The sequence below is a fragment of the Euphorbia lathyris genome, chromosome 10 (genome assembly GCF_963576675.1).
Source record: "Euphorbia lathyris chromosome 10, ddEupLath1.1, whole genome shotgun sequence".
Classification (NCBI taxonomy): Eukaryota; Viridiplantae; Streptophyta; class Magnoliopsida; order Malpighiales; family Euphorbiaceae; genus Euphorbia; species Euphorbia lathyris.
The window spans coordinates 55,796,075-55,816,326 of NC_088919.1; the positions used below are offsets into that span (position 1 = coordinate 55,796,075).

Genomic DNA, 20,252 nt, shown 5'->3' on the forward strand with positions numbered 1-20,252 from the left:
CCTTGACAAGAGATTTAGATGTTCGGTTGCTCCTTTTCATGCTACTGTTTACCTTTCACTTCAAAAAAAGAGTTTTAGATGTTTGATTAGTGAGATCTCGTTTGCCTTTTATACTTGAAAAGTAACCTTTTACAAAAGCAAATAATCCCTACTTTTTTGGAAAAACAGCTTTTTCCAACAGCAAACCGTAACAGCAACCAGCAGGTAAACCAAACAGACCCTTGTAAGATAAGTTTGACGGCCATGAAGAAAACAACCATAGAATACAAATTTAGAGTAAATGGTCAGCACAATTGAGTTGCGTATTTGCTTCCTCAATGATCTCATCCGGACAACATATTGCTAAATGATATATTTTATGAGATCAAAAGTACGGCGTAACGATACCTTCGCCGTATTTTTACGAGGTAAAACATACAACGTAACAACGTACTTTACGAGGTAAAACAATCCGCATAAGGTAAAACAGAGTAGCCAGTCAGATATATACTTCATCAAATAACTAATTCTGTACACACATACTAAACCAATAAAAATGTAAATGTAAACACTAAACCTTTTTTTTTTCAAAAAACAAACTCATTACTTGCTTTACAATAATCCTACTCCTACAAGCTGGGAATTTTGGTTAACAATTTTACAAGCAGGAACAACTTTCTGTAGCATAGACGTTCCTTTGAAGGTCAACATCTGACAGCAACGTTTCCGATATTCGCTAAGCTGCATCCAAAAGAAGATTATGACGATGTACTTCAATTTTTGACACGACAACACCATTTATAGAGACGCCCCGCTAAACACGGTTATTATTTCTGTTGTTACTTGCATTTATATATAATCATGTGGATCGATAACTCATTTTAACACTTATAATAAAAAGGGTCTGCAGCACATACGTAATGTAACTATCACATACCTCGTCTGGTTTTATCTTCTGAAAACCGAATTTGTCGATCCAGATAGATTCTGCTTCTTCAGCAGCTGGAAGCACTATGCTCTGAACATTCAAAAGTGCCAGTAGCTTCTCAATGCACGTGAACAGTATTTGGAAATACCCCTGAGGAAGTTAGTTATTCGGTGTTAGGTTTTATGCATAAAGAATGAGTTAATTACATCCATGGTCCTTCATTCATGGTCTTTCTATCCGGAAACCAGCTAACAAGTTCGCCAGAGATACCCCGTGGATGACAGGTCATCAAAAAAATTCCTTGTGGAAAATAAACAATAGATTTTGATGAAATGCCATCCACAAGCACCTCCGGCGGCGAAGTTCCCCGAAAAAGGACCATGGGTGAAACCAAAGTTAAACAACAGTGGCTTTCTCGTTAAGAATTTAAGATTTATGGCATTTCAGTTCAATGTCTATTAGTTTGAGATCCCTAAAGAATCATGATGCACCAATTAATGCATGAAACTAGACCAAATTTCATCAACATGGTTTGACTAGACAAAAAAAAATATGCGAACTCTAAAAAAATTAAAGGAATTTAAAGGTTGAAATAGTGAGATTTATTTGAATCTTGCTAATCTCACCTTCCCATGGTTACCATTACTCGTTGCAACTAGCGGAAGTTCTGCTATTTCTTGACCAAAAATTCGAACTATTCCAGCCGATACAACAAATGAGCTACAAAATTAGAATGATAGATTTTTGTCAGTCTTCAGAAAGTAGCATCAAACACAGCCTCAGCAGCAGGCAAGTGTATCTCTTACTTGACTGTTAATACTGCACAGTACATTCCCCCGTAATCTTGTCCCTTTGAATTCTTCCTGTCACAGAGAGAGAGAGAGAGTTTTAAGCCAATTGCACAATTACAGTAATTAGGAAACACTGAAACAAGGATCATAAAGTTATGTCTGAAACGGGCAAGGCAATTATTCTGCTAATATAAACTTACCCGTATACCATCAAAGGAATAAGGTCGCGTCCTGTTTTATCTGCAATAGGATCAAAACGTTCCTGAAACACAAATGATAGTCATTTCAGTTAAATAGAAAAATATCATGGGTCCTCTCACTAGCATATGTGAGGATTTGTAATCATTCCCTATCTGTGCTACTTGGTAAGCAATTTATTAGTATATAGGTTAGTTGCAAAGGCTTAATATATATTTAACCCCTCCAATTTGCATTCAAACGCCTTTGACCGCCTAAACTTTCAAAACCACAATTTCGCCCCCTCAACTTGCTTAAACTGTCATGTCAGTTTAAGCAAGTTGAATTGGGCGGAAAAGCTATTATAAGCAAGTTTAGGTGGCAGAGAGGTTTGAAGCAAATTGAGATGGCGGAAAAATAGTTTCAAGCAAGTAGAGGTGGCATAAGCCATTGATTCAACTGTGTACAAGTCAAATAAACATTACAGATGCTTGCATGACACAATAAAGTAAAGATTTACAGAACAATCCAATACCAGAGAAATCAATACAACTAATGAATATTATCTGCAGTTCTAAAATGCTATCAGTAGCATCATGCTGCAAAACAATTGGAGGCATGAATTTCGTTTTCCTGGGGCGTACTTACTTGGAAGATTGCAAGAGCTTGCGAAAGTAACAATTTATTTTCAGGGGAAGCCAATTTGCCACTAATTAGTCTCCATCTCACATCAATATCATTAATATTTTCAAAACCTTTCTCCTCATTCTTCTTTTTTATAACACCCAAAAGAGATTCCGGGAGTTTTTCAGCTCCATGGAGTATCAACTTCTGCACGGTAGAATGTATCTTACCACAATCTTCGCAACAAAACCATTTTCCTTTTGGCAATTCCTGTAAAAACAAACACAATAACATTTTCAACCAAAGTACAGCATGTGCATTGGACAAGAAACTTATTGTTTTTCAGCTTCAGTAGAGGAACTACAAATCACATAAACACAAACCTTTAGATTTGCCATTTTGTGATTTCTCAAACAGCCCACATGAAATTCCTTCTCACACTGTCACAAAATGAGAATAGAAAAGATTGGTGGCCAATCATCAGGTAAATTTAAATGAATTGATGACTGTAACTCCACGTATCAAACCACTTAAAACATTGATATGATTAGAATATAACATGAAAAATAGGAAGAAAACCTTCAACAAGGATGATTTCAAAAAATAAAATAATCAGAAATGCAACAAACTCATAAATAAAACAATGTGAATATAGCATTCATATAGGAATCAAATGTCAAGAATATCATAAACAGTTACCTGATCACAAAGTATGATTGTGCGTGGACCAAATCCAGATCTGCTAAAATCACAGCCTCTGCATAGAAGAGTCAAATTTTAGAAGGGCTAAATATTGAAGTAGAAAGTGATTGATAGAAAGAAATAAACATACTCGTAGAAACAATCCAGTAATATTGCATAACTGATCTAATCAGTAGTGAAAGAATCCATTCGAATTTATTTCAATGTAGTATGAAGTCGCTTGTACCTGCATAGAACACATCCACTAAGTTCTGCTTCTATGTTTTTGACAATACGCATGCATCTCTTGGTTAACTGTTCTATAGGATCGACCCCTGAAATCCTTCCAGCTGCAATAGCATTGACATTATGTTCTACAAACTTTTCCCGTTGGAACATATTCTTGCAAAATTGGCAAAACCATTTACCACGGGGAACACCTGGTAGAGATGCACATGCTACAGAGGCAAATCAAATTTGTTCATCAAAATCAATTCTTGCTTCGGAACTAAACTAGGACTACTTCTGTAGATGTATCATGTATGAGTTCCATACAATTGATCATTCGGAAAGCAGATGATTTCACAATCCTTTTAGTATCTTCAAAAAACTAAATATTTATTATACAAATAAACAAGGGTAAACTGAAACCTAGTTGAGTAATAAACAAAATCACAGCTAATCAAAAATCTATCTTTTACACACATCACACTATGAGGTCATAGATCATCTATTTTACCCTGGAAGATATATCAACTAAGTAATACAAGTCCAATATAACACTTCAGTCATAAAAAAACAGGTAAGGAGCTCATGAGATATGATGACATCATCTTTTTAAGTGTGATACGCAAAATATATTCACCATGAAGTAATTACCACAATATGTAGACCAAATATAAAAGTGTTTCCAGTATTAAAAGAAGTTACTGTATGAACTTATTTATAGTCCCTATAAGTGCATACAAATAAGCACTTCTCTCTTTCGTGTGCCATTCCTGGTTCATTTGTTTTCTCAAAACAACCATAGCTAACAAAACATCAAAACTCTATTTATACAAGGACTCTTCTATCAGAATCAGCCTCGACTAAAGAAAACAAATTAAAAGATCCTCTATAACCACCACAACCCTTACGAAACAACACAAAATGCATATGGGATAGTATTGGAATTTTCATTAACCTTTATGGAAGGCCCTGGGGCACCCATCACAAAGAACAAGACTCCCACCATCAGAACAGACAACGCATAAATTATCATTGTCCTTGGCGGAATACTTTCGACCTTTTGATAGTGATATTGCCAGTTCATGAAGTGAGACACCATTAGATGTGTAAATGTACGCATAGCTGTCAATAAAATCCACACAATACACAATTTAGACATGTATCAGAGGATGGGCAGGATACTTCACAATTAAAGCAATCAGATATCTCATCCACTTACGGCTTTTTGCGAGTAGCCCAGCCTGCATGAGCTTCAAAGGTTGAGGGGCTGACCTGCACATCGATTATATATAAAAAAAAATGCCAATATTTCCAACAATAGGTTAAGGAGCCATTAAGTTAAAAAGGGACAAGTACCTCACAGTTGCAGCAACAACAAAGTATTCCAGAACCCTTTTTGTAACCCATAAGTAATCTCTGTACAATAAGAATGCGTTACTTTACACATTGAGGATGGGCAAACATTGATAATCATAAATGGTATATATTAACCACCTTCCCACGAGCAAAATATGCTACTTCAGTCCCATCAGGCAATCCACCCTCCTCAAAAACCAATTTATGCAACCTCTGATCTCTTGAGAAAATAATATAGAAAAGACAAGTTACTTCTCAAAATAGAAAGTCGGAATTAAATCCAAACATATGCCACACCATGCAGTAGTTGACTAAATTAAAAGCAAGGGATGGCAGGGGGAGAAAAGAACTAACTTTGTTGTTATTTTCCATTGACACGTGCTTTGGCCAGACACACTTGGTGATGCACTTTGCAAGGACTTCGATAGTAAAGCAGGTTTTGATGACCTGGAAAAATCCCAGGCAGTGAATAAGCAACAGGAAATATGATACAGCAAGCATATTTAAGCATAAGGATCCTATTACTTGGCGGCAAGACAGATTCTAAAGAGAAAAAGTAAAGCTGAAAAATGACAAACCAAAGAAAGGAATATGAATTATTTTCCAACGAAGAAATAACAAATTATACGCAATTAAAACAGAACATACCTAGGTGTAACCTTAATTTGCTTCCTTTTCCGCGAGAATTTTACTGAAGAACTTTTAGAGGGTTTAATCAACTCTTGTTTTGTCAACCTGAATCAATAAAGATGAGTGCTTCTAAATCTCCGCATAATATCAATAGTATTAATATCAAACAATCACAGGGAAACATAATCTATTATTTCACAAAACCATGTCATCCATATGGTTTTAAAACAAAAGAGAAAAAATTAGTTACTTCCTCAAAACGAAAAGCTAAAACTAAAGATGGAAATATGCTATGGCAAGCAACAATACGAATAAGATACTTACTTTGGTGCTATCTTTGTTTGACGCTTTTTTCTTGAAGACATGCGCGCTGGATTACTTATACATAACTTTGTGTCGAAATATGGTCCTGACGGCCTGAAGCAATGCAGATTCGAAGAAAATGTAATTAGAAGACGTAGTGGTGGTTTCAAATTCACAGAGAACAAAGAAATAAATAGTGAATAAAGTTAAGAAGCAACAGCTTAAATCTTGTAAAAACAACTCCAGCGGAAAAGGATACTAACTTTCTAGTTATCTTCATTAGAGTATTATCTTGTGAGACGGTAGACACAGAAGCACCAGAGGATTCCGCAGACAAAACTGGTTCTACTAAGCTAAAACAAGCCAGATGGAAGAAAATTAGATTATTTATACATACAAACTTCCGAGAGGTCAAAACATGCTTAGTTGACATCCCATTTAAGTTTACACACGAAACTGCTTCAAAGTATAATGGGTTTTAGAAAGAGTTGAGTGCAGTAGCATTTGATGAAATGCAAACCCAGCCTTTGCTCTTTCATGATTAAACATAATCAAACTGCAAGACGTTACATACAAATTTACATCCTAAATTTTTGGGAACACCAAAGTGGTTCCAAGAACACTTGATCTAGAAGCACATTTACATAATCATAGAAGATCTCAACTGCCTATAGTGATAATCAGTGGCTACACCGCTAGAGCAATTCACTTTACCATATGTTTGCACCAAAAATAGAGTTTTTTTTATTGCATACTCTGGTTTACTCTTTTCATGAGATAAACTTTTCTTTTCAGGAAACTTTTTCTTAAAAGAACATTTTAGGAAACTTTTTCTTAAAAGGCCTGTTTAGGAAACTTTTCATTTCGGGAAACTTTTCATATTTCCCTAGTACATCGTTCACTTAGGATTTCCTAGAGTGAACCTCAGTTTCCCTAGGGGGAAACATCTAAAATAGTGTACCAACTTCCTATACAGTGTACCTCAGGGAAACCAACTTCCTATGCAGTGTACCTTAGGGGAAACCATGGTGTACCTCAGGGGAAATCATAGTGTACCTAGTGGGAAACCATAGTGTACCTTGGGGGAAACTATAGTTCACCTTAGGGGAAACCATAGTGTACCTTAGGGGAAACCAACTTCCTAGAGTGGACATCAGGGGGACTTAAAATAAACTTAGAGGAACCAAAGAGCCAGTTAATATTTTAACGTGTTCTTGTGAGCCAATTAAAAAGCAGGAAAGTCAGAAAGTGTACATATCAATCCATCGTGGAAGTCAAAGTGGAGGTTACTCAATATGGTGGAGAACGTGACTTAGTGGAAAGAAGCAGGAAGTTACCTCCAACGTCTATAAAATGAAGAAATCACGATGACAACTACCGGACTCAACAAATCCACAAACCCAAGCAAAACTCTAGCCAATTATCCTTAGACTTCGGCATGTTTTTTACAATTCTCAATTGTTCCCTTAGATTGAATTTTCAGATCCAAAGTTCATTCATTTCCCAGTACATTTTTTATTTTATTTGTTGTTCAATCATTTCTGTAAGGTCGGTATCGTTTTGATAATCGAATCTTTGGAATTTTACGGTCTCTTTATTCCATACAATCGTTTGATAATTAGAAGTTAGTTAAGCGCAATTTTATTCACTCCATAGTTTGAGAATACTATAATTCTCTTTCACGCCCGCAATTTCCCACAAAAGAGCCAAACAAAAATTGGCACGCCCAGTGGGACCGAATCACAATACCGCCAAAGGGAAATGATAAGAAAGAAAAGATCATGTAGCAGTCAACTCTAAAGAAGAAGAGATCATGCCAACATGCAATGTTCCACATATGGTGGGAGGAATTGAATGGGAAAATAATGTTAACCCCAGGATCTCTGGAGAGATCCAAAATTCACAATTCTTGCATAGACATTTCAATTCCATTGAAAAGAATCTAGAAGCTCTAAGGAGCGATATGAATCAGAAGATGGACAAGATACTCGAGAAGCTATCACAGCCAGGGAGCATCAAGAGTGGAGGAAACCATGTTCCTCAAGGCTCCTTGGAGTCCAATGAAGGATGTGGTGTGTCCATCGTTGAGAAGTATCAGATTCCACCTTTGAGGGAGGAAGTTGTCTCAAATAAGGCCGCTAGTTCTACAGGCCAAGAAAATTCTAGTAAGTCACTTGCTCCTCAATGTTTTGAAAACACTAATCCTACCTCCAATACAGCTTCATATCACGAGGAGACAGGAGGCCACCATATCATTGGAGAGATGGGGGGCAACCATAGAGGAAATGGGAGAAACACTAGAATTCCTAATGTGCCTCATGTTCACCAACAGATTGGCAGCCCTCAACAGATTCCCCTAGTTACTGCGCAAATCATCCGAGAAGCTGTCTAAAAACTATATGAGTATGGCCTCCGTCAAGTTGGCCACTTTGAGTTTCACAAGCCAAGAAACAAAAAAAAAAAAAAAAAGCAACGATGAGATTCTAAGTCAAGGGAGAAGTAGGAGGTGAAGTTGAGGCTGGTGAGAATTCCTCCACTTGAGGATATGAGATATTAGTATGAAGGTAATACAAAGGCCGACTCCATGACCTATATATTTTGTGTCACCTAAAGAGTTATCATGCAACACTTTTAAAAGCTGACACCACGGCTTTTGAAGAATCAAGCATGAAATTTACGTTCCTCAAATTCATGCTTGAGGGGGGCAATTGTTTGCACCAAAAATAAAGTTTTTTTTATTGCATACTCTGGTTTACTCTTTTCATGGGATAAACTTTTCTTTTCAGGAAACTTTTTCTTAAAAGAACATTTTAGGAAACTTTTTCTTAAAAGGCCTGTTTAGGAAACTTTTCATTTCGGGAAACTTTTCATATTTTCCTAGTACATCGTTCACTTAGGATTTCCTAGAGTGGACCTCAGTTTCCCTCAGGGGGAAACATCTAAAATAGTGTACCAACTTCCTATACAGTGTACCTCACAGAAAACCAACTTCCTATGCAGTGTACTTTAGGGGAAACCATGGTGTACCTCAGGGAAAATCATAGTGTACCTCGTGGGAAACCATAGTGTACCTTGGGGGATACTATGGTTCACCTTAGGGGAAACCATAGTGTATCTTAGGGGAAACCAACTTCCTAGAGTGGACATTAGGGGGACTTAAAATAAACTTAGAGGAACCAAAGAGCCAGTTAATATTTTAACGTGTTCTTTGTGAGCCAATTAAAAAGCAGGAAAGTCAGAAAGTGTACATATCAATCCATCGTAGAAGTCAAAGTGGAGGTTACTCAATATGGTGGAGAACGTGACTTAGTGGAAAGAAGCAAGAAGTTACCTCCAACGTCTATAAAAGGAAGAAATCACGATGACAACTACCGGACTCAACAAATCCACAAACCCAAGCAAAACTCTAGCCAATTATCCTTAGACTTCAGCATTTTTTTTACAATTCTCAATTGTTCCCTTAGATTGAATTTTCAGATCCAAACTTCATTCATTTCCCAGTACGTTTTTTATTTTATTTGTTGTTCAATCATTTCTGTAAGGTCGGTATCGTTTTGATAATCGAATCTTTGGAATTTTACGGTCTCTTTATTCCATACAATCGTTTGATAATTAGAAGTTAGTTAAGCGCAATTTTATTCACTCCATAGTTTGAGAATACTATAATTCTCTGGCACGCCCGCAATTTCCCACGAAAGAGCCAATCACCATAAAATACCTGTCATACATAAGAATATGGATATGGAACTTTGTACATCTACAATTAGTGATATTAGTAAACCAGCAACTATTCATTGAGAGAACACAGGGAGGGGAATGAAATGAACCTTGCCTACCATAGAAATATTAACCAAAAGCATTCCTTAAAACACGCATTAACGATATAACCAGCATGTTTTAAAATTATTATATTTAACAAAATCCCACAAAAAAGGGGGGTTAGAAGAAAATACATACAACTCAGGGTGGGGTCAGAGCTGGAAAGCATCCAGATGTCATACCAAAAGGATAAAAGATCACATTGTGATAACAAAAAAAATGCGAGAGATTTTTAACAGGTTTAAAAGGTTATTAAAACACTATGGCTCCAACCCTTAGCCCCTAGTGAAAGAAAGGGATAAAGGTCAATGAGGGGCAGAATATAGACAAATCAGAAACATACAGCAGCTGAACCATTCATAAGTAGATTTATTAAAAAGAAATGCTAATAACAAACCTAAATGGAATTTGTCTGGGAATCAAAAGGTGAAGATCAAGCCATAAAAATTCATTACTTTTTTTAACTCCTCAAAGGCATACGGGAGAACACACAAGTGTCAAATACCAAACAAATCTAAAGTAAGACATAAGGTTAAGTTGATACCATAATTGGAAAAACAGGATATCTATTTAACTCACAGACCTAAGAGAGTTCAAACACCATGTCACCAACAAAAAATCAGATTAGCATTGAATATAATGTAGTCCCTTGAGAGTGTGCAACCTCTATGTTATATATACTCCATGAAAATACTTGGACTAAACACCTTCATTATCCAATGAATTGTTATTCTTTCTAACACAAGAACTACAAGCATAGAATACTGAGCTTTAGCAAAGTCATTGCAACTTTGTAGCCTCCACCTTAAAGAATCAATAAGTGGAAATGGCAAAAATTCAAAAGCAGCAATTTCATACCTAGGTTTTATACCATTTTCACAAGCTGAGCTGGCATTAGATTCCTTAGACTCCACGCAGGAATTGCATAAAGGTCCTACTTTGCCAACAAAAATGGTAGGGAATGTACCTAGAACATTTATTGCCAAAACAATTCAACAGAAGACTCAACAAAAAAGCCTTGAACAGGTGATAAACTTTGAAATGAAATATATATGAAAATAGCTAACCTTTGCATCTCTTGCAGGTAAAAGTTTTTTCTCTTGGCAAACCACTAATGGCACTTTGAATTGTTTCTTCCAAAGAATCTAGACGAGAAGTCCTGCATGCATTCAGTACATCAAGCAGGCTCTTCCCATTTTCAAAACAAATATACTGTGCTGCCCGTCTGTATTGTTTGATCGCATGAATCTCAAATTGAGAAGGTGGAATAACCTAATTAATGTAAATGAAAATAGAAGGAAAAACCAAACCAATAAGGACAACATCCGCAGTGAAACTTTAAGTGCCATGTCAAACGACCTCTAACAAAACATTAAAAAACTCACTCTGCATCCCTTGCATAAGGAACATGAACACAGAATTCCAACATCTTTAATTATACCCCGTAGACAAAATGCCTGAAACTGAGATTGCCAAAGAAAATAAATATCAATAACCGCCCAAGGAGGAAAAGCGGGAAATTGAACTTGGTACATGAAAAAAGCATAATAAACTACATTGGAATAAGCATCAAAGAAATGAAACCTTCTTGCCGCCCATGTATACAACTGGTACCCCCTCAAGTAAACCAGTCTCAAAGAGCTCCTTGACAGTCATCGGTATATTGTCTACCCCAATTTTTTTGGACATTTTCAGCTCCAAATTCTTCGTTGTAGGGGTCAATGCACTTCCTTCAGCTATCATCTCGACATCTACTTTGGAAACCATTTCGGTGTCGATAGATTCTAATCCATTAACCTTTACTTCCACCGTCACACTCTTAGGCTTCAAATTGGACTTCGTCAACCGTCTAAGCTTACTGATTTTTACATCAGTCAGCTCGGCAATCAAATTTTTCGCCCCTTCTTCAGCTGGGATTTGCTTAGGCTCACTCATTAGTTCACGTTTACAGAAGGGCAATTCTGCATTGCAAATAGATACTTCTCTGGTTGCATCTTTGGCCAATTTCGGTTTCTTCACTGACTCCGTCGCTTGATTACCTTCACTAACAATCTCAGCCACCGCTAGGCTGTCTTTGACTACCGTTTCAACTACTCGGGACTTCCGATCGTCATGAAATGAATTTCCTATTCCATTAGCTAAATCTAAATGCGAAAGCTCTAAGCACTTATCTCTTTTACTTTTTCTATCACATTCACTACCTCTACTCTTCCTCACTCGAGAGTAAACGATGAAACCATTTACCTTAGTAAACTTAAATCTCTTACAATTACTATCCTCAGAAACTTCCGCACAAGACCTCAGTTGATTCTGAGACTGAGCAGGCGAATCTGTCTCCATTTGCAGACTACGGTTGCAATTGAGAGAGCCAGCTAGCTGAGACTGAACTTCAACAACAAAAGCCAGCTCCCTCTTCATACTCCAACAAATCAACCAAAAATCACTGAACACAAAAGTGAAATAAACAAAAACATTCAAAAACAGCAAAATCTAGAGAGGAAGACACAAAATAAAAGAGAAATAGGTAGATGCTAGGGTTTAGAGAGAGGGAAGTACCTGAGAATCAGATAAGGAGCATGAGGAACTGAAATTGAAATCAGATTTTGAGGGAAAGGAGAAGAATTGAAAAGTGAAAGTGAAATCTGAAGGTGTTTCTGTTTGAGCTTTGAAATTGAATCAACAGATAGAGATGAGTGAGAAAGATGCAGAGAGAAAGAGAGAGAAGTAGATGAATTTGGGGAGGCGAACTCACCAACAAAAGAGATAGAGAGGAAGAAGGGAGTGGATGAAGTAATTAGAAATTTGCTAAGGGCAGGTTTTGTAATTAATGCTGCCAACTGATTTACCCTCACTGCTTCACAAGCCCACCATTTTGCTTCCCAAACTACCCTTAATTATTGTCATGATTATTTAAAATATTAAATACTTATTTAATTTAAGTGTATTTAATAACTATTACTTAAATCAGCGACGTTCACATGCACTTAATGATCAAATGAATTTGGTCATTCACCGTTAGATGTACGCTAACACTCTTTAAATTTAAGGATAAGGTATCAAAATAGGTCTACGGTTTTTGAAAAAGTATCAATTTAGACTCTACGTACAAAATAACACCAATATATACTTAACATTTAAAAAATAGTACCAATTTAAACCTCGATAACGGAACGAGACACGTTATTGATATTACTCTGTTAAGTTCTATCAATTGTACATGGAGGGAGAAATCAGAAATTAACGGAGTAACGTGAATGACGTGTCCAATCTGCTATCAATGTCTAAATTGATATCTTTTTTTTAAACGTTAAACTTATATTGGTGTTATTTTATACGTGGAGTCTAAATTGATACTTCCCAAAAACCATTGATCTATTTTGATATCTTATCACTTAAATTTAGAATCACTTATCTTTTTTAAATCAAAATACTTAAAAGATAAACTTTATCAACCAATATGTTTATATTTCATATTTATTTTTAATATTTATCAAACAGTTAAATTATTTAATAGTTTTCGATATTTATAATATTTAATATTTAAAATTCAGCATTTAATTTTCAGTTTTATTAAATAACACATTAGTCTTAATACATCGGCTGCTCCTGAACCTACCAAAAAACTAATTCTGGCTTGTTTAGAGAAAATGAAATGTATATTAAATTTGATCAATATATCACTTTAAACAACTTCAAGTAACTAATGGATTGCATTAAACAAATTTCGAGGGCAACAAGTCACTATGTAAATTTAAGGGATCATTCCATTTTTAATGAAGTTTAAGCAGTCTCATATATTAATCTTAATACACCATCCTCCCACTCAACTTGTTTAAAAGGTTGATCAGCTCATGAACTCTTAAAATATTCTAATAGTCCATTCAACTTGCTTTAAAATTTAGTATATCCATCACTCGGTTGCAATGAAATAAGATGTATGTTAAAAGTGAGTTGTATGCTACTTGAAAAACTCAAATGACGGAGATAAAGGTATTTGATTCTACTATCAGACAGGATATGTTTTACAGTTGAGTAAGTAAAAACTTTATTTTTAATATTTTTTTAATCTATTATATGAATTATGTAATAACATCTCAAAGCGTGGGCAACACACATTCTACATGCAGTTTATTTCTTTGCAATTGATTGATTAATTGACTATATTTTAAACAAGTTGAATAGATTATCGGAACACTTTGAAAGTTCGTAAGACCAATTAAGTTTTTTTTGAACAAGTTTAGGTACTAGATGATGTATCAAACCATTTCTTTTCTTCGTGCAAACATAATTTAAAATATAGATTCTTTGCTTAAAAAATGTAAATTGAAATTAAATGTCACTCGTTGCCAATGATTTTTTTTTCTCTTATAATAAATTATAATCATGATACTGAGAACTTTTTTCTTTTTATATTTTGGTACTTATATTTTATTTTTACACAAAAATACTTAAACTTAAAATCACTAGACAATATCGTATTTATGACATGCTACAATTGATTAAGGGTGTTGCTACTTACTGTTGGTCCCGTGTAACGTGACAAGGTTAGTTCCAAGGGGGGGATAGGAACTATTTAAAATTTTGTCCGTCAAGGCTGACTTCTTTTCCTTGAGAAAAAGTTTACACAGCGGCGCTAAGTAGTTTTAAGACACAAGCTTAGTCAACTGGTGACTAAGTCTGTTTCTTTCCTTGAGTCAGGAGATAGCACTTAAGTCTATTCCTGAACTCAGCTTCTTAGTGCACTCAACTCAGCGTGAGTTTGTTACTTAGTCAGTTTTATAGCAAGCAATATATAAAGGAGTTTAAAGGTTAGAAATATGTTACTCAGCAGACATATCCTGGTTCGGCCTCTCCGCCTACGTCCAGTCCCCGGAACTCATTCCGAGCTTTTTGAATCCTCTACTGAGCTCTTTAAAGGTAGAGTACGAAACCTTTTACAACAGAAGCTGAGTATACAAGAGTACCTTCCTCTATTCCTCTACTCACTCCTATAACTACCGCTGAGTACTATAACCGAGTACTCAGCTTCTCCTTTCTATTCTTCTAGAAATGATAAGTGTTTGTCCTAAACAACAATTGCTAAGACACTTTAGATGAATAATATCAATCTAGACTTTTACACAATGATTGGAATTGGTGTAAGATTTGCTTTGCTTTTCTCACAGAACTTCAAGTATGAATTTGGTCAGCGTTTCGACTTAATTGAAGATCTGCATGGAATGAAGCATTTGAAATGCCTATTTATAGTGACACTTCAAGCACCAGTGATTTCGAATTTCGAAATAACCGTTGGAGGCTAACGGCTTCCTGTCCCTTTCACTCAGGACGTGCTCAGTGTCGTTGGCCAATGAGATTCTTGCATCTTCTGTCTACGACAGTGCTCAGCAGCTTTTCGTTAGAAGAACAGAATGTTTCGACATTTATAGTAAAGTCTTCCAGACAGCTTACTGCGTCTTCTGAGCTTTATCCAAAGTAGAAATACTTTGTCTCTAAGTTGGTTCTGTTCTGCCGCTGACCTGACTACCTTGTCGCTCAACTCAGCAGCTTCGTCTTGAAGCTATTTGGTCGAAGGCTTCTCGATCCTTCTTCATGCTGGGCTAGCGTTTTACTTGATACGACTGCGTTTTGTCTTCCTGGGCTGTGAGGTCTTGATCTGTTGACTTGGGCTTGACTTCCTCCTATGGGCCTTTAGGCTTTTTATCTTATTGTCTTATAAATCAATTAACTCAACATTGAACAAACACATTAGTGTGAATAAATCAAAGCATTTAAATTTAATGTGTTAGAATATTTTTATCATTCACATAAATAATTTTGTCAAATCAAAATCATGTGGAAAGGTGTTTCAACAAACTCCCCCATTTTGATGGCAAAAATATTCAATAAGGAACTCAGTGTTAAGCTCCCCCATGATAGTTGACCTTGTTTTTCTCAAGATACTCCCCCGTAAGGGTTGAGCTACTGACTTAGTTTTACTTTAAACATTTCAAGGTTTAATCAAGTAAGTCTAAGGTCAGTTTTCAGAATTAGGTCAGCTCATGGAACATTTTCTTTTTAACTCAGTTAAGTTATGCGGAAGATTTAGATATCAGAGTACGCTGAGTATATCTTTGTTCAATGAGGTTTAGTTAAGAGGACATATACAAGAGGTCAACGTATAGATCAACACAACAGACAAACATGAAGCAATGTAAACAAATAACACAGTTGGTTTAATGAAGATACGTTAAATGTTTAGCACAAAACATAAGTAAGCATCATATAAGATTAGTCAATTTGAAAAAGGAAGATGCATGCATAGTTTTGGATTAATGGTCAGCACAACAAAATACATTAGGAAAAGAATACAAGTTTAAAAAAAACTACATCTAGCAATTCTAGTCAAGCTATTTTTTCTTGTAGTTGACTTGGGCAGAGTGCTCTTTGGCTTTTCCCTTTTGTTTCTGCTGACTGCCAGATGCTTCTCCTGTATGCTGAGTTCTACCAGCTTGTTCTTTCTCCCCCGTTTTGCCAGCATCAGGTGGAGGAGGAATGAAGGTGTCGTTGAGGGCAGCACGAGTTAACCGTACAGAGAATGCCTTAAGCTTACGCGTGCTTTCATTTATACCATCAAAAATAGGAACACCATCATCCAAGACAGAACGGGGAACCCTGACCGAGGCACTGAGCATACTTAGAATGTATTCTTGAGACTTCCCAACCCAGGTGATAGTGTTATTCAGCATGGCATAAGCTTGATGAAACATTTTAAGCAGAGCCGAGTCATAATACTGACGTTGAGCATTCGTGTGACGCACATGTTTGAAGATGGATTGGGAGTATTGCAGAAGCTCATTTGTCTTGAGTTGGTCAGTTTCCATCTCTTTCTTACTCAAGTTGAGTAGACGGACAGCCTCACTAATTTGCTCAATGGAGCATTGGGAGGAGGAAGAGAGTTGAGCATTGGTTCTGGCTTGCTCAGAGTGAAGCTAGGTAAAGAGTTGATGAACTTTAGCAGAAGTTGCATACATAGAGTTCGCAGCTGACATGTTTTGAAATTGACCCTGGAGAGAGTTCACGTGATTGACCATTGTCAACTAGAGTTCAGCCAGCTTTACTATTGATTCCTGCTTGGGCTGTTGAGACTGGAGTGATGTCATGACACTCAGAAGATCCTTAAGACCTTTGATTTCTGTGAGAAGCTGAGTGACAGAGGAAAGTTGAGTTGGCTCAACAGGAATAGACCCAGCGACGTCGGCATTGGTATGATGAAGGTCCTGGAGTAGGGCTTGAGCTGAGTCAATGATTCTTCGACCAGACTCAGTGGCATTCAGATAAGTATAGGATCCATCATGGTTTGGCCCAGTTGCCGGAATATGAGTAGAACCAGAAGATGGATGTGTTTGTTTTCTTTCATTATTGGAAGTGCCAGCATGATCAGCGGCTGGACTTGAGTTCAGATTGCCAGCAGAAGCTGACTGGTTGATATTCTGCACTTGAGGATGTGGAAGAGGGTGATCGGCAGAATTATCTACTTGCTCAGAGTCAGGCTAAAGCTGACTGGTTTGAGGAGGTTAAGGAGTTTCAGCACTGACCTGAGCAGGTGTTTCCTTTGCTATCTCAATGTTTTGAGCAGCAGGGACTTCGAGGATGTGCTCGGTATTATCTTGACCTTGAGTAGCAATTAAGTCGGCATGTTCCTTAGGCTGAGAAACAGAGGCTTGCTTTTGTTGTTGCTCTGGTGGAGAAAACTCAGTTGGATTAGAGAAGAATTTGAACTGCATGTCAGAGAGATCAGTGATCGGATCCCGTAGAGGTGAGTCATTTAGAAGGTCAATGACTGGGGATTTATGAGCCTTCTTCTTAAGTCTCCTCAATTTCTTAGTCTTTGGAGGAGAGGGGTCAGCTTGAATAGAGTCAATTGAGTCAGAAGGTGAGGTTACCTCTTGATCAGCATAATCCTTTGCTGTTGGCTCAGCTTGTTCTTCAACCAGCTCAGTGTTGGTTGTTTCATGTTGCTCAACATCTGCTGTCTCCTCAGCATCAAACTGACCTCCAAGATTACCCAATGCTTCTTCATCTTGGTCAGTGGGGGTTTTCTCAAGATCAATGCCTTGACTTCTCATGAAATGTGAGTCTTCAGAGATAACGACGTCAAGTGGGGGTGCATCGATAGGACTTACTCCAGAAGAGATCTTCTTCTTCTTTCTCAGTGGTTGCTCAGGAGTGTCCTCTTTTTCTTCTTCCTCAGGCTTAGCTTGCCTTTTGAGGTTTTCTGCTGATTTGGGTCCAACCTGACCTTGTTGAACTTGAGGCTTAGTTCCCTTGGACACAAACCGAATCTTTTTCGGTGAAGCGTCAGCGTCTTTGGAAGAGGTTTGAACATCTTTCCTCTTTTTGTCTTGCTTATCAGCTTGAGCTTTCCTTACTTTCTTTCCTTCTCTAGTCAGCATCCCCTCAGTCTCCTTAATAGCGGCCCCTTTTCCTTTCTTGGGCATAATCGGTTGGTCGTAGACCAAACCGAACAATGCAGCTGCGGTAATTTCAGTCCCCCAGACATTAATTTCCTCAACCAAATCCACTTGATAGTCTTTGAGGATTCTGGTAATAAGGGAGCCTAACCTAAGGGTTCCAGTACTTCTTTGAAAACCACCGATTAGAAAGACTGGCATGTTGATCGGTTGGTAGGTCAGCATGTGCCAGATGAAGCACTGCTCAAAGTTCGACGCTGAGGAAGTGGAGTTGACCTTTGGAAAGAGGAAGTTGGTCAGTATGTAATGGGCCATCTTTTGATTCTGACACATGGAGGTACTCGAGATTTCCCCGACATGACCGGCAGGTTTGCAAAACTCAGCGGGATAGTCAATTTTTTCGTGGTCACCGGTTTTTCGAAGTTTAGCTCCTTCAGTTTTCAGTTTTAGCAGTTTGTCAAGGTAAGGAGGGTTGATGAAGATATCTTTCCCTTGAACCTTGGTGACCATGTCATCCCGGTCATCATCAGCGGCTCTTAGGTTAGTGTAGAACTCCTTCACTAACTCAGGATAGGTGGCTTCTCGAGTTGAGAACAGCTCGGTCCAGCCGTTCTTTGAGATCCACTCACAGAAGGGTTGCTCAGCTTCCACAAATCCCTTCGAGAACCAGCGGGAGTGGTCAACCTTATATCCCCTTACGCTGTTGTAAACTAGGGAGTAGGTACGTTCCATCGGTTTCTTTCCCTTATCTTGCTTCTGTTTCCCTTTCGAAGAGATAGCTTGGTCAGCGTGGGGTTTCTTGCTTGGTGTTGTGACCTTAGAATGGTCATGCTTGTTGAAACACCTTTCCACAAGATTTTGATTTGACAAAATCATCCATGATTAAAAGGCAATTAAATTTAAATGCTTTGATTTAATTGTACTAATGTGTTTGTTCAATATTGAGTGCAAAAATATATATATAAAGTTAGATAGGACAAAAGTCAGCATAAGCCAAGCAGAGTGGAACGGAACTCAGCATGAAAGAATAGAAGCTGAGTGGAGTAGAACTCTATATTAGAAGACTCCTTCAGAATTGTATAAAACAGAATAGAGCTGACTAAGAAGGAAGTCAGCATGGAAGTTGAACATTCGAAGATAACGAATGAAGCTGAGTGACAGTCAGGATAGCATGAAGAATCCGTTCACTAAAGGACAAAGTCTGTCAATCTTCTGCACCAATAACTGAAGCCTCGAAAATACACAGAAGACTAACTCCAAGAAACATGGGTCAATGGATACTCTTTGTGTAAATGCTAAATTTATTGTTGTGTAATCATCTAAAGTGTTCTTCTGTTGAGAAAGAACAAGTTTATCAATTGTAATATTGAGAGTGTATGCTGAGTGCTTGGTTGTAAGCATTCAGTGGTAGAAAAATCTAAGTGCTGGGTTGTAGTACTTAGTAGGAGCTGAGTAGACGAATAGAGGATGTACTCTTGCATACTCACTGCCTTGTAAAGGGTTTGTGCTCTACCTTGAAAGAGCTCAGTATTGGATTGAAAATCCCAAGAGGAACTGGGGACTGGACGTAGGCAGAGAGGCCGAACCAGGATAAGTCGTGCTGAGTAACTTCTAAACTCTCTCTCTCTCAATATATATATATATATATGTGCATGTGTTGCTTGTTGTATTTACTCAGCTTATAAATTGTTAAAACTGAAACTGAGTAAATATGAGTGCTGAGTTGGAAGCTGACCTTTCAAGTGTCAATTCCCAACTCTCGAGTCAAGCAGTCTTAGTCAGCATAGAACTAAAACTGTCTGACTAATCAATCGGCCGTGCTGACCAACACGCTGAGTTAACAAACTCTTAAAATAACATTAAGTCAGCATAATTAAAAGCGAAAAAGTTACATTAGTTCCTATCCCCCCCTTGGAACTAATTACTAGGGACCAACAAGTGGTATCAGAGCTAAAAGCTCACTACTCAAAAGATCTAACAATCTTGAGCTGATCCCGATAAATGGCTGAAAACAGCACTCGTTTCCTTCTAGGGAACCAAACAACACAGATACTCCCTGAGGGATTATCAATTATTCAACCTCCCCTATGCTTTGGATCTAATTATACATTCTGGAAGAATAGGATGAAGAACTTTATTCAAGCCACAAACATGAGTGCATGGCTTGCAATAGTTCAAGGTCCACATATACCTTACAAAACTGTTGATAATGAGAAAGTTGTCAAGAGTGAAACTGAGTGGACAGAAGATGACCTCAGAAAATTGTAAAATAATACTTCGGCTATC

General features: G+C 37.3%; 1 protein-coding gene across 3 annotated transcripts; it reads right to left on the bottom strand.

The window, feature by feature from the left end:
* Window positions 1-458: 458 nt before the first annotated feature.
* LOC136208443 (uncharacterized) lies at window positions 459-12,340 on the bottom strand. Of its 3 annotated transcripts, XM_065999312.1 has the most exons (23): window positions 12,073-12,340; window positions 11,101-11,959; window positions 10,902-10,979; window positions 10,584-10,788; window positions 10,375-10,483; window positions 5,961-6,050; window positions 5,719-5,811; window positions 5,413-5,499; window positions 5,119-5,211; window positions 4,903-4,984; window positions 4,765-4,824; window positions 4,628-4,680; window positions 4,364-4,530; window positions 3,609-3,638; window positions 3,428-3,530; window positions 3,199-3,256; window positions 2,883-2,939; window positions 2,524-2,769; window positions 1,899-1,960; window positions 1,714-1,770; window positions 1,534-1,627; window positions 917-1,057; window positions 459-720 (listed from the first exon to the last, which is right to left on the bottom strand). In XM_065999312.1, exons 2-23 carry the CDS (start codon window positions 11,932-11,934, stop codon window positions 592-594), a joined length of 2,928 nt encoding a protein of 975 aa, XP_065855384.1. In that variant the 5' UTR covers window positions 11,935-11,959; window positions 12,073-12,340; the 3' UTR covers window positions 459-591. The 3 variants fall into 3 exon arrangements, with proteins under 3 accessions (XP_065855384.1, XP_065855385.1, XP_065855383.1); XM_065999313.1 differs by lacking the exon at window positions 3,609-3,638; XM_065999311.1 differs by having other exon boundaries at window positions 3,428-3,638.
* Between the last annotated feature and the right edge of the window lie 7,912 nt (window positions 12,341-20,252).

Bases quoted from the DNA above. Each gene is read 5' to 3' on its own strand.
- LOC136208443 (XM_065999311.1), bottom strand. From the start codon at position 11,934: ATGAAGAGGGAGCTGGCTTTTGTTGTTGAAGTTCAGTCTCAGCTAGCT. The intron at 2,940-3,198 runs GTAACTGTTTAT...ATTTTGTGACAG, and splicing joins CAATCATACTTTGTGATCAG to TGTGAGAAGGAATTTCATGT. The intron at 1,628-1,713 runs GTAAGAGATACA...CTAATTTTGTAG, and splicing joins TGTGCAGTATTAACAGTCAA to CTCATTTGTTGTATCGGCTG.